Raw genomic sequence first — 15,185 nt, forward strand, 5'->3', positions numbered from 1 at the left:
ATTCTAATAATCTGAGAGATGTGGAGGATTTTGGCAAGGCACAGTGGACAAATCTTCCAAATACAGGATAAGGATCCTGATAGACTCTGACCAAAATTTGAATCTTTCAGCTAAGTCTGTGTACCCTTATTCAACTATGGTTATTGTTCCTATCTTCCTTTGACAGATTTATTTGATTTCTGCTTAATTATACAGGATGTATACAACAGTAGGTAGAAAAAGTTTGGGAATGATTTATCATGGTCTAATTTTGTTTGTTTCACAAATTTTTCACAAATCTGGCATTTTAACAGGGCTCTGTAGACTTTTACAATCCACATTGACGTCTTTGGCTCTACATCTTGAAGCCAGTGTTTTTTTTGCAAGATCAGCTACTTCCAGAACCTTGTTGCACAACCTTATAATGGTTACTGACAACCGGTTTTAGCTAGTGATGGGTGGTATGAAGGATAAGAACATCAATTTATCTACCAAAGCTGAAGGATTATAGCATCTAAAAGAATTCAATTTGATGTTCCTCCTTTTACTTCAGCTTAAAAAGCTTCTAGGTAGCTACACTGCACTTCAAATGTGATGTCATTTACCCTTCAACTAAAATTCTTTTTCTTGTTCGGTTAAGCAATCTGAGACTGTGTGTACTTAATTTCCAAAGTATTAAATGTAAAGTTGTGTTTGATACCAGTTTTCAAAAGTGCACAATCATCATATAAATCCATCTAAAATATTCTGAGCCCAAAACTCTGCTCCATGTTTTAAGGGCTGTTTTACTTAGGGAGATTTTGAGATGTGAAATAACACAATTATTTTTTTTTTCGTAAAAAGAACAATTATAACAACATTTTTGCTGTATTAGTCATGCCTTGCTTTAGACAACTACGATACCAAAAATCCTTGTATTTAGATGAAGCAAACTCCAGTCTACACTTTCCCATGATAAAGGAGCTGCTATCTGATAATATAACAAGAACGAGGTGACTGTGTCTAAACATACATTAAGCCAGAATTTGTTCTCACGCAGGTCCGCGGGGAAAGCTAAATGTCCCACAATTCATCTCTTCTGACAGGCTGTTTGCTGCCGTGCATCATGGAACCATGGAAGCTGTTTTGTCTGTAATAACCCAAAATTTCCTCAGCCCTTACTACCACGCACAAAACAAAACAGCTCAGCGTGTTTCTCTAAGAAAAGTGATGGAAGTTGCACTGAATGAGCAAGCATACAGATTTATGGCATGACTAACGGTTATTTAAGACCTAAGATATAAGCCCAAAGTATTTTTAAGACTTTTTTTAGGACTTAATATATTAAATAATTTAAAAAACTTTGCAGAATCCTTGGATTTACAAAGTCAGCGTGTTGATGTCAAATAAACACCTTTCAAGTCATGACTTAAAGTTTTATATTCTGCAAACGAGCAGCAAAATCTCCATGATAAATGATTGAACAGGAGAACCAAGACATCAAGATTCTTTTATGATGGTTTATTGATTCCTTACTTTAGTAAACCTGGTATTACAGAATTACAGCACAATTCACACAACTCATATCTGACAGGAAGGATGTTCCTATTTACAGTCGGGAATTCTGCCATGGGGGAAGGAAGGAGAACACGACTGATATGTTTTTTTCACGGTTCAGAGAGTCATCGTAGCAAAACGGAATAAATTAGCAAAAATTGGTAAACAATTCAAAGGTGAACAAATATAGTTGAAATTGCTTTTTGATGAAGAGTTCAGAGTATTCAGCTAACCTGCAGAAGCTTTTTTCCTGTTTGAAAGCACACAGGTTCAACAAGATTTCAAAAGAACAGTTGGATAACTGCATTCTTGGATCCTCGATGTATTCATATATTTTTTTTTTCATGAAAATGCTCTGTTTTGTGTTGCTTTTACTAACACGGTTCTTGTGTTACAAATGTCGTATGTTGCTTTCATAACCGAGAGTGGGGAAAAGAGTCCAAGCAGTTATAAAACTGATATCAAAGACAAACACACTCCTCAGCAAAGCTACGTGACCATGATAAGTTCTCACACTGGAATGTTTTAATATCCCGCCCCCCCCAAAAGGAATCATCCCACACATCGCTCTGGAAACACTCATACGTTTGAACTTAAAGCGCTGGAGAACTTCAGGCTACTGAATACGTCCAAACGTCTCCTCAAAATGTGCAGAACGTAATGCATAAACTTTAAATACTACAAAAAAATAAATTAAGTCATAAATAAAAACAAAATAAATAATTTGGTTGAAAAACTTTGTACATGTCTCAGCAAATTTGTGACTGTATGAGTTGGAGAAGGCCCGCGCTGTAAACAAGCGCAGACAAGTCCTTCACCTTAGCATCAGCAAAAAAAAGAAACAAGACCTGCAATCTGACATTTAACATGCTTAAAAATCCCAACATGTTCTGGAAAAGACAAACACAGATGGATCAGTTCCAGTGGCATTGCAGGCTGCCTGGAGGTACAGGGAGATGTCAGGTCTGGGCTCCAGCAGTGCTCACTAAAAACACGCCTGTCTATTGAGTCCATGTAGACTCCGGGTCAATCCGCCCCTTCACCAATTCATAACCTCAGTTTTTCACAACCTACTTTTTCTTTTCTTACCACTAGACAAACCATTTCATGTCCATTTACTTGACCAGAGGGCATCATTTGTTGTATCTTGGTAATAAGATGTTTTAACGAATCATGAAGATAAGATAAATATGACAATACCCAAATCTTACATATATTCTAGTTTAATTGTGTATGATATTCAGAAGATTTTCTATAATTACCCAATGGATTATCATTTTTCTCCCAATTTGGAACACTTGGCTCTTATGAAATATGCCAGATTGTGACCAATGATCAATCAAAGAAACTAAGGGACCCTTTGCTGGTAGAAAGTATTCATAGAAGTCCCATAACCACAACTATTCCTTAAAGCAGGCTATGAGCAAGACATAAAATGTTGCTATGGTTGGCTGTTAAAGTGGGTACAAAATGTACCCGAGGCTGAGCACGGATTGATGCACGGCTGATACAAAACATCCTGCAATCCGTGGGTCCTTTTCATGAAGAGTAGGAAGGAAACCGCCAACACTGCAGGAGTGTGGACTGGTGAAGGGGAGAAATGACCCACACTTACTAAATGCATCAAATAAAAGTTAGAACAACCTGAGGAGTGTCAAGAGTTAACCAACAAAAACCGTTGACCCTATCTGGTGTTTTAAAGAAGCAGAAGAGTGGGACAGATGAGAGTAAAACCTGTAAAATCAACAGCTCATACAAATAACAAAGCAGTCAATCAGAATAAGTTTAAAAACACAACAACATGCAGCTCTTACTACAGCACAGGTAGGAATCTAGCAACCTTCATTATCTTTACTGTTTTAGAATTATTTGACATGTATACTGTAAATATCAGCATTTTAAATGCATATTTATTGACATTTAGATATTTATGTACTTGAGTGGCCAGAGAGATTCAATATCAGCTAATTGTGATGCATGATTTAAAGCATTACCAAAACCAATCAAACATCCAGGTGATGCTGTTCCTTACACAGGCCCAACCAAGATGCTCACTTTAACTTTGATTCAGACTTACTATGTACGCTGGCTTTCAAAAGTGAACATATGCCTGTTTAGATGCAAGGTTTTAGTGAGATAAAAAATGTGACCATAATGAATCAGTTTTCTTCACCTTAACTGTGACATGCATTCTGTAAAATACAACTGAAAACAAACAGCTCCGTTAGAGGGATACAGATAAAACCAGTAAAATGCTACAATCATCTGGCTGCATGAGTTTGCACCCCCTGAAACTAATATTGTGTCTAAGCAACTTTTGTTTCAGTTTTAGCAGTCAGTCTTTAGAAGATCACCAATCCATTACTTATAGTGTACTTAAGTTCAGCTGCTCTTATATGCATATTTTGCTATAGCTCTGTAGTTTGCAGGAAAAGTAACAAGTTCTCACTAATATCATTATTATTCCACTGTACAAAGGTATCCGTCAGGAGAAGGTAGTTTGTTTTCAGTCGGATTGTACAGGATGTGTCACAGTAATAATGGAAAATGGTTTTAGAATATTTATCATGGTCTTTGTTTTTTTAAATCCCAAATTGCTGTATTTTTTCCAGTGGTGTGTACACTTTTCAGATCCGCTGTAATAAAATATCTTAGAAAATAAATATTTTAGATTGATTCAATAATTTCTTCAATTAAGGAGAAAGAAACAATCAAGAGTGACCCTGCTTGGACATAAAATCTGGGTCTATAAATCTATAAACGCCCACCTCAACACTGAAAAAGAGGGTTTGAGAGCCTCAAAAATCCACCTAACTGAAATTAAATCACCAACCAACACCCTTTCAGAGGGACAATAACTAAAACTGTTGCAAATCTGGTAAGAAACAGCTTAGTGCGTTTAAGAACTGGGTGAAAGAGAAGCTGGGATCTGGGAAAGGTTCTCCACCACTCTGACAGAACCTGGAATGAACATCTTTGGGGAGAGCTGTGTTATATGGGGAGAGCTGTTATGCAGACAGAGCTCTTGATGTGGAGCTTTGAATCAGCCAACTGGTGCGGGTCTGTGGACGGCAGAGTTTGGGTGCATGGCAGTTTTGCATCTGCATATTAAAAAGAACATAGACAGCAAGATCCAGACTAAAAAAAGTTGAAAAATCAGGACAAGCAGTGAGTGCGGATGCGTGTGTGTGTGTGTGTGTGTGTGTGTGTGTGTGTGTGTGCGTGCGTGTGTGTGTGTGTGTGTGTGTGTGTGTGTGCGTGCGTGCATTCAACAAGCACAATCTTGGTGAGACCTCTGGGGCTGCTCATTCAGCTGTGGCCCCTCCTTGGCTCCGATGACAGTTGGGTCGTTGTTATCCAGAGTCTCTGTCATCCTCTCACAGATGATGTCCACCAGTCGCTCGAACGTCTGCTTCACATTAATGTTGTCTTTAGCACTTGCCTCAAAGAACTCAAAGCCTGCCGATATAGATGGAGGAAACAAGCTCATGTTATACTTTTTAAAGACTTGCTAATCCAGACATAAATGTAGGGGCTGATGATTTGCACACTGTGGAGAAAGCAGATGGAATTGCGGAATTTAAAAAAGGAAATGAAATCCAGTAAAAAGCGCAGAGTCTCACAAAATGTGCATGTACTTGTCAGCACACTTTTGACTGGATGTGCGAGGATACATATGACAAGCACTTACTCTCAAATAGTCATATCAGGAACAGGGAGAAGAAGCAAGCTAGCGCGAACAATTCACAACTGCTAACTACCGAACTTTTAACTAAATGAGTAGGGGTGAGGCACTAAATGAGACGTTCTTTTAGAAAAAATGGGATTGGCTGGGGTATCACAAAAAATGATGGTGATATACTTTTAGATATCTTGCCTCGGGGCGCGCTTGTAGTGCAGCAGGTAGAGCGACCCATATACGGAGGCCTTAGTCCTCGACGCGGTCGACCCGGGTTCGAATCTGACCCGCGGTCCTTTGCTGCATGTCTCTCCCCCTCTTCCACCCCCCTTCCTGTCAGCCTACTTTCAGAAAAAGCGAGCCACTAGAGCCGCAAAAAATCCCCCCCCAAAAAAATAAATAAAAATCTTGCCTCCACTGCTTCTGCAGCGTTGGGTTCAGGTTTTACTGAGTCAGCGCCTTGAGCCAGCAGCTCATACTGAGAATACTCAGCCCCGCTGACCTCCACAAGCCTCCCTCCACCTCCGGTGACGAGGGGGGTGAAAAGTCCTCCACCTCAAAGGACCAAACTGTGGTGTAACTACCAGCATAACTCTGCTCACTCTCCATGATTCAGTATGGCAAATCAAGCTATGGCTGCTCCTCACTAAACTGACTCTAGCCAGACATATGTCGCTCCGCCTAGCTCCACTCACATCCATCTGGGACACCGCCATAGAAATTGCCTTTTTTGAAGGCTGGGCCTTATCAAAAATCCTTGCATATGATTGGATAAGCCACTTGTCTGTCATCTTTATCGACGTGCTATTTCAACCACTCACACCAAAGCTAACCCGTGATGCTGTGAGAGCAACGCAGAAAAAAAAAAGTATTTTTAATGTGTTGGCGGCTCTAGTGGCACGCGTTTTCTTGACAGTGAGCTGACAGGAAATGGGTAGAAGACAGGCGGCAAAGCACCGCGGGTCGGAGTCGATCCCGGGCCGACTGCGTTGAGGACTAAAGGCCTCCTAATATGGTTCGCGCTGACCGCTCCACCGCGGGCTCGCCCCGGAAAACAAAACTTGCCAAACCCGGTCGGGAGAAAGGTGAAAACATGGTTTCCACCAACAAAAGCCTTCAGAGCCGTTTTCTGATGTTCTTTTAATGAAACAATATTAGGATTGGACAACACGGAAGAAATAGCAGCATCAATGTTAACGCTTGCTTCCTCAACGAGCCGCCATTGCTGTCTGAATCAAAACAGTCTCACGTCACGGTCGCTTCTCCACTACGTCACATCTATAAAACTCCAGCCCTGCGTCCTGATTGGCTGGGCAATAAAATTGGTTGGAGAAATCACTTTCTATGGGAGAGGTCCCAGATGGATGTGAGTGAAGCTAGGCGGAGCGAAATCCATCTGGCTAGAGTCAGGTTAGCTCCTCACATGCTGAACACAGCCCCTCCCCTCCGTTCCCGCCTATCTCCGCCCACTTTGATGGAGTTTTTCAAATTTGTCTGGGGGCGTTATTATGCTTTTACATGGGGGTGAGCTAGACTTTGTTTTGGGGGCTCTTAAAAGGTTTTATTCCGGGACTGCCCTCTGTTTAGCTCCATCCATCTGAACGTGAACTCTGACCAGCTTCCCTGTCCCTGTTAATAAAAGCATCCCTGCAGCGTGTTTGTAGCTGCAGCATATTTCAACGCTGGCGTGGTTTATTTGCGTATTTGTGCAGTATTAATTTTATTTCCTTACACAACATTTTGCACACAGGCCAAAGTGTTTAGTTTTGGTCTCACTTAACCAGAGCATCTTTTTCCAATTTTTTCCTGTCTCCTTCATGGTTTCGGGCAAACAGGTCTTGTAATGGTTTTTCCTCCGGTACAGAGGCCTAGATTTGCGGCATTTTAGTTGTCCAGTTGACAGATTCTCCCACATGGTATTTTAAATCTCTGCACCTTACCCAGAGTTACCATGGACCTCTTGGCAGCTTCTCTCATTAATGCTCTCCTTGCCTAGTGTGCCAGTTTAAGTGGACGTCCATGTCTTGGTAGGTTTGCAGCTTTGCCGCTGTTAAACATTATGAGATTAGCTGCAGAAATCAGTTACTGGGAAATAACGCATCAGTCGCGCATGGTGAGGACGGCACAGATGTGGCATACATAAATAAATGGACAGTTATCTTGGGGCAGCATGGACATGTGGATAAAACCTGGAGTCGATGCTATTTCACAGACTAACAGGGACATGTATCCCAAAGAAGACATGGCAGAGATGGACCTCTCCTGCAGGGGCGTGTCCATGCTGACCCTTTTAAGCTCATGCAAACTGAGAGTGTGGCACTCTCACTTCCTGATTTCACCCTTTCCTGCATCGTGATCAATATGAGAGTCCAGTACTGAGCTGTACCATTCCTCTGGCTTGTTTAGATTAAATGTGTTAAAGTTTCTGTTTCAAGAGTCATTTCCTACTTAAGAGGTCAATAATTAAAGAAGGCTGCTTCTCCAGGGGAAAGAACTGGGTGCGGTTAAATCCTTTCACCATCCTCTCTCCATGTTCAGATGACGCATTGAACAGAGCTCTGAGAGATGTTCAAAGCTTGGGATATTGTTTTAGAACCTAACCGTACTTTAAAGGTCTTTAAACATCCCCTCAAAGCCCTGCCTGGCCTGTCTGCTGGTTTCTAGGCCTTCGTGATGCTGGTTGGCCTCCAATGTTGACTAAAAACCTTTGAGGCCAGAAACAAAACAGCTGGATTTATGCTGAAATTAAATTACTGTTTATTGATTAGATGGTTTCTGAAGGTAATTGTGCTAGGGCTAGCAAAATAAAAGCATGCATCACCTAATATTCCATAGTTAAGTACAACTTTGTGTTGGTTTTTAACATAAAGCCTCATAAAAATCCCTGAAATAAATTGAAGTTTAAGGTTATGATGCTACAAATTGTGAAATGGGAGAGAAGGTTAGTGAAACTACAGACTAACTTACAAATTGTTGGAATTCAACCATGACTTTCCAAGCATCAGCGTGTAATTCAACTAAGCGTGGGTCAGTATGAGATTGTCATGGTATGATAACCTTAACTAACAATCCCACCGTTTCTTGATATCACTGCTTAAGCAAAAAATTAAAAAAGATCTATAATGTAATGTAATTTTGACGGCTATAAATATACTTAAGTAAAAATATAGAGCAAACACCAGTTAAAATTAGTAATAGTAGTGACATGAAGATGCTTATTGCACAAAATATGAAAGTTTTTTGTTCTGTTTTTTACAGATATTACCATAGCTGGTTAACTAATCAGGCTCATTGCTTCAACACACTATGCAACTTTTGGCTTATGCATGCAGGCTGCAGCTTAAAAACAGTGTTTTTCTTATAAGAGGGATGAGGGTCAAGTTTCAGTTTCTGTTGCATTTCTGGCCAATCACGTTGCAGTATTATGGTTTAAGGCTGGACGTACCAGCTGCGATCAAAGCAATAGCTGCCGACCCCACAGCCGAACCAACTTCACATGGAGGACGCATGTGTCGCTGCCACATCTGTCACATGTGTTTGTCAGAATCAACAATTTCATCTTTGGAAGGAGAACAGCAAGAAGGGCCTTGACCAGCGTAACTTACTGCGGTTTCTCATGGTGCCTGCTGCTTACATTTTCATTTGATATCGTGATTCAGTGGGACCAGTCCCAGATTGATAATGTGGAGAACGGAGAGTGCAACACATTATCAATCTGGCTGGCCAGGTTAGCACATGTACATGCTAATTTGGATCTGAAATAACCTTAGTCGTGATCTCAGAATTACAGATGTAGATTGGCTTTGACCTTTTCTTAAACTTCTTTCACAGACAACTCTGATGCACAACAAGGGCACATTTCAGCTCACTTTAAACTGATGCGTAGCAAAAGAGCTGTACTAAGGTGAAGTGCCATCGTTTGAGTCAGAGCAGCCTTACCGAGTTGCTCTGATAGCTGCCGACCCCTCTCAGACGCCACTATCCGCTCATCCTCCATATCACACTTGTTTCCCACCAAGAGGACTTGAGCGTTGTCCCATGAGTATGTCTTGATCTGGGTCGACCTATTAACACAAACAAAAAGCATCTTTTGCTTTTTCATATAATTCAGTGGCCTTCTGTGGAAAGGATAAATAATAAAAACATGTATGTGGTAAAAACAGATTGAAACACTGAGTCTGTGATTGTAATGTTATTTATATTTTACAGGATTCTGCAGAGCTAGACAGATTAACACGTCTATCTTTCTAGAAACTGGCATGTTTTAAAGAATAAAATGTCCTCAAACTGGCAGGGAGCTTGATGAAACATTTTAGTAGTGAGACTGAAACAAATTGAGTCACAAGCTTCTTCCATTTACTCAGCCATCTCTTACCAGTCTTGCACAGCGTTAAAGGACTCCTCATTGGTGATGTCGTACATGAGGATGAAGCCCATTGCTCCCCTGTAGTAGGCTGTGGTGATTGTTCTGTAGCGCTCCTGTCCAGCAGTGTCCTGCACAGACACATGAGACAACAGCACACCTGTTGGATTACTATACAGATACAGTGTAGTGGCTGGAGGATGGTGAGTGACAATCAAAAAAAAAACACCAAGGTTCTTTACTTAATTTATTTTAATTTAATGTTTCTTTTCCAGACTCAGATGACAACATCTGTCTTGTTAATGTAAACTTTTTTCATATTAGTGAAAAAATAATGAGTTACATAACTTGTAAAATTGATGGTTAGCTACAGGCATCCTGCAGTTAGAGGTGAGATACTAACATTGCAGGGCTGATGCCCCACTGAGCCTTTAAACTAGCTGTGCTGAATTAGTTGTAACCTTTTCATTTGGGACTATTTCCTGATCGGTTACCAGGGTATGCTTATCAATGGTCAACTTAACAATACAGCTTTTACCTCCTAGATTTATTTTTCACAAAAACAAACATACAATTGCAGCATCTATTGAATTGTGCGTTTTGTTTCAGAAAATGTGTGGTCTTTCACCATCTCTAACAGCAAAATCCAGCACAGTAACTTTGCATATTAAAACTACCAACTGGAATGCACTTTTAATTTACACATCTGATTTCATTAAATCAGTTGAATACAGTGATGTGTTGGACAATGCAGACCCTCAGTTCGAGGCTGAGATGGTATTGCATTAATGCAAATTCAACATGTGACTTCTTCACAGAGCTTAATCTCGTCATTCAAGCTAACGTCTTAGCTTATTCCCCATAAATAGGCAACTTAAGTAAACAAAACTAAATTCACAGTTCTGTTTCTCACCACTAGAGGGAGACAAAGGTCCTGTGCAAATTCCTATTTTGACAGTAAATACAGGTGTGGACCACGTTTAGAGCTGATCTAGGGCAGATAGCTATATTTGCTGAGCAGGCTGAATTTAAAGCCGCTGTGCTGGCATGATGTGGCCTTGAGCTGGGCAATACATGTATTTGATCGTGGCGCACTGCCACACAAAAACAAAAGCCCCCACACCTTCAGAATGAATTCAAAGATATGTTAAAACAACATAAAGCATATGATATAGTAAAGCTACTGCATATTTGCGCACTTATTCTCATCATAATTGGAGTTTAAAATTAAGTGAAATGTTAAATTTTACTTTATTTTGAAAAACAAACCCCTCCGGCTCCTGTCTGTCTCGCCATGAAGCTGCTAGTGAAAGTAGCTACTGGTGGCTACTGGGCGCTGCGCTGCTGTCGGTAGTGAAGGGAAACTAGAGATGGCAGTCCAGTGTTTCCAACTTAGCGACTCTGTCGTTATATTATAGTATTATTATGAATGTCTGAAATTTGTCTGAATGGAGTGTGAATCGGGACGTGCAGCCAGACACGGCGGAAAAAACGGACAGTCAGCTGACTGTAAGGGGATGACGCGGTCTGCTCATGCGCTCTTTATCAGATAACCGGGATAAAAAAACAAAAAAAACAGGCCGAGACCACACCAGGAACTGGGCTGCAGTTAGCGCGGTCCGGTTGTGTCTGGCTCGGTTCAGTTCAGTCTGCTTACCGTTTACACTCGAGAGTTATCTCGGTTACCGAGCTCGGACTGGTCTCGGCTCGGTTAAAAAAGGGGTAGTGGAAACGGGGTAAAAGCCTCCGACTGTCCGACCATGACGGACCAGAAGCATTATTGTCTGACCTATGCAACAATTTCATGGGGATGTCATAAGTCAGACAGGAAGTGAGACACAGTGGCAAAGAAAAACACATCCACTTTGGGAGACATTTCACTTTTTCAAAAGGTTTTTCCCCAGCGTACTTATCCAAGGTAGGAGGATGAAAGTACTGAAAAAGGTAAAAAGAGAAACAGTGATCTTCTTTGGGCTTCGGGCAGCAGCTGCAGCTCCATGATTGGTGCCACACCTGCTTGTGTTTATGCAGACGGCAGCTCCGGTGTCTATTCTCGCATGAATACTCCATATCGTGAGTCCAGGGGTCCGCAGAGGGAACCTCTACTCACAGCCTGTGTGATTTGAAGAAATTAGATCGTAGCATGAACAGTCAGACGCTTCTGCTGTGTTTTGGCCTTTACAGTGTGTTTGCCAGCTCTGTAATCATTTTCTCTTTGTTCACAGCAGGAACGCTCTAAAAAATTCTAAATGACACTTAATATTTTTTCTATTCAAGGGGAAATTAAGGAAAATTGACTGCAATTGGTATGGGAAGGTCAAAGCTCAACCAAAAAAATAGAAATTGGCCACAAACGTCTGACTGGTGTGTGTCTACAAATAGCCTTTACCCACAACCCTGAAGTCCTCACCCAGATCTGCAGTTTTATCCTCTTGTCGTTCCTATAGATGGTCTTCACCTTGAAGTCGATGCCCACCGTGCTGACAAACGCCGGTGTGAAGGAGTCGTCTGCATATCTGAAGAGGAAGGAGGTTTTTCCCACGCTGCTGTTGCCAATGATGAGGATTTTAAACATGTAATCAAAGTTCTGGTCCGAGGATTCCTTCTGTCCATATGTTGCATTTGCCGACGCCATCTATGCAGGAACAGACAGAAAACAATTACTACTTTTAGTTTCTATGCTTGGGGAAATAATACGCTGTCATTCAAACACAGCGCCTGAACAAGTAAACCACCCATTCAAGTACAACCCATGAAACAAGCAACCATATACTACAGTCCCAGACCAACCTGTGTACAAGATTCACCCACTCACACGGTGTTTTCACACAGTTTGTATTCGTTCCTCCAGTCTGCTTCAGGATCTTACCATCTGAGCTTGAGGGAGGATGTAAAGTCGTGGTAAATGTTTGAGCCTTACACATTTGTTGCGTTCTGCAAACTTTGCAGATTAAAATTTTTGTACTGATGATTTACGTTGTTGCAGTTTCCTTTGGCAGAGCGATGGGTTTCGGATTGATTAACAGCAAATCTTAGTTTAAATTGTATACTTTAAACCAGGGCTGGATGATAATTGACATGTGTTGCCTATTGAAAAAAAAGGTCAATAAAAGGTTCAATAGAACAGTTTTCTTTCCTTTTGCATTCTAGCCTATCATGTAGGTTAATACTGCAGGCATTACATCCCCCCAACCAATCACAAAGGCAGACCAGGACCAAGCTCCGCCCCCTTCAAAGAGTTCAGAGAGCATGTGTACTTTTTGTCTTTTTTAAAAACTTGCAGTTTTGGTAAAAAGTTGGTTGAATAAAGGGTTCAGTTTGAATTCAAAGCTTGTTCGTTCTTTATCAAAAAATAAATCATTGAGCAACAATATAAAATGGCCAGGGCTGAGTTTTTTTGATAATTATCCACATCGATTAATATGATTTCTCTTTTATCCATATGTTTTTTCCCATATCGTCCAACCCTACTTTAGACACATTTATTACAGTTATTTCCCCGTGGCCCAAATTAACATCTGATTTCATTTCTGGTCACATCATCAGCACAGCTGGAGCTGAGAAAACCCTGACCTAAAAAAAAACCTAATGGAGGAAAATATACAGTATGCTTTGAATCCTCATCCTCCTGGGCTAGCGATGGTTTCCTCCACCTCGTATATCTGATAAGAATACTCCAGACAAAACAACTTCCTAAATTATTAGACATTTCCAGAATTAATGTTTCAGATTGTGCAAAGAAGGCATTTGTTTGAACAACTGCAAAGACTATCTCCTTTCCAGAGGAGAACTACAGAACTGTGTTGCCGCCAGTGCAGAGCTTGAATAATATTAGCGGCAGAAGGGCGTGAGGGAGTCTGCAAACCCAGTGAACGGCCTTGTGACAAGAGAAGCGGCAAGGGTGAGATTTCTGTCCAACAAACTTAGAAACAGACAGAAACGCCACAGGAGGCACAAGGGTGGATGGTTGAAGACCGGGTCAAACTCATTTTATCTCATGAACCCTGCCTTTGATTGTGGACATCTGGGAACTAAACTGTTAAAAGAAGAAAAGGAGTGGTTCACACACTGAAGCATGCTGACACAACCAGTGTGTGGAGCTTCTACTCATAATGGCACTGCCATGAGACAGTAGCTTCTGCCAACAAGCCAGGCAGAGGGTGGTGAGGATCTGTGTGTTCTCCAGCATGATGGAGGCACCTTGTCTTAAGGAAAGTAATCAAGTGCTCAAAGACAGAACATTCAGCTCCAAGCCCCAAGGAGGCAAGGAAGGGTCAGCTTGACTCAGGTGTGACCATTTGCTGAAAAACAAAAAACGTTTTAGCTTGAGACTGAATTCTGGCAAAGTGAATAGGGTGAACAGGGTTACTGTAGCCCATTCCCAGCCTGGAGTACTTCCGCGCAGTCAGACAACCCGCACACCTTCACCTCCTGGGGGATAAGAGGGCGGAAGTGGAGGGGCTTAGCAGGCTAAGCATGGACTAAACTGTCATGTCGCTGGTGGTAACCCTGCGCCTAAGTGACTGACACACGGCTGCCTTCATTCCTGCCTCATCCGACCGGCTGTTCTGATCCTAATGCTCCAAATAAAACAGCCTGAACCCCAGAGCCAGCCGGTATCGGAGCTTAGCCTGAATGATGTAGCTGTACTCTAAAAAAACCAAAAACAGTTCGATAAAACGCTCCGGTTAGTGATTATATGCGTTGTTACATGTTAATTACTGCTGCTAATAAACACTAGTCAGAATAGGGCAGTATTAACTCCTAAATGGCATCAACGAATGCAAGCATCTGTTCCTTGAAGGCTAATTCATCCAAGCGACAGTCTCCAACATTTAAATGTGACAGCTGGAGCTAGCTAAGCATCCCAGCTATGTCAAATGAAGGTTACTCTTGCTTATTAACAACTAACTAACGCACTAACCTCGGAAAGGATAAATAACTTCCGTTCTTTCTGTGTCCGCTGTCAGAATGAACACGGCCCCGCTACGACAGAGGAGCGCAGGGTTTACCATCAAATGGGAGATTTTCCCCTCAACTTCCCTGCAGCAGCTATGAGCCCAGCGTTGCACCTGCACAGGCAGAGCGTAAGAGTGATTGGCAGGACAGCCGGCCAATCACAACAGAGGCTTCAATGACTCAACTCTACAAACCCCGCCCCTTCACGTCTTCATCGTTTATTCATCGAAAGGACTGGAAACAACAATAGCTTCAAAACTAACACATTTTAAGGTGGGCGGTCTTTTTAAAACAGAAAAAGTAACAATTTCTATTCTGACGACAAAATGTACAAGGTGCATGATTCCAAAATCCAAATACTGTAACAAGAAGAACCGATGATTAGTTTTAGAAATAAAAAGGATTCCACTCAAATGCTATTTCCTATTCAGTGTATTTATACAGCATCTATTCCAAACAAATGTCTCCTTAAGGCATGAAGACAATTGATTCAATTTGTATCCAGGAATATATATTCAGATAAAACCAAAACAGTCTACAACAAAGTTTAATTACATGTCAGTTAATTTAACATGATTCTGCTATGTCGTCAAATTCAGTATATAATGCCAATTGGTTAAAACGTACCTAACCAGAAAACAACGTTAATTGCATCAGCAAACCCTTTGT

The 15,185-nt window shown here is 41.3% G+C and overlaps 1 protein-coding gene across 2 annotated transcripts; it reads right to left on the bottom strand.

Annotated features, from left to right (window-relative positions):
• Positions 1–1,464: 1,464 nt before the first annotated feature.
• rab3aa (RAB3A, member RAS oncogene family, a) lies at positions 1,465–14,646 on the bottom strand. 2 transcript variants are annotated; one of them, XM_021322083.2, is made up of 5 exons: positions 14,570–14,646; positions 11,968–12,192; positions 9,570–9,688; positions 9,134–9,258; positions 1,465–4,974 (listed from the first exon to the last, which is right to left on the bottom strand). In XM_021322083.2, exons 1-5 carry the CDS (start codon positions 14,570–14,572, stop codon positions 4,784–4,786), a joined length of 663 nt encoding a protein of 220 aa, XP_021177758.1. In that variant the 5' UTR covers positions 14,573–14,646; the 3' UTR covers positions 1,465–4,783. The 2 variants fall into 2 exon arrangements, with proteins under 2 accessions (XP_021177758.1, XP_012729083.1); XM_012873629.3 differs by having other exon boundaries at positions 14,482–14,646.
• Between the last annotated feature and the right edge of the window lie 539 nt (positions 14,647–15,185).

Source organism: Fundulus heteroclitus, chromosome 6 (genome assembly GCF_011125445.2).
Source record: "Fundulus heteroclitus isolate FHET01 chromosome 6, MU-UCD_Fhet_4.1, whole genome shotgun sequence".
Classification (NCBI taxonomy): Eukaryota; Metazoa; Chordata; class Actinopteri; order Cyprinodontiformes; family Fundulidae; genus Fundulus; species Fundulus heteroclitus.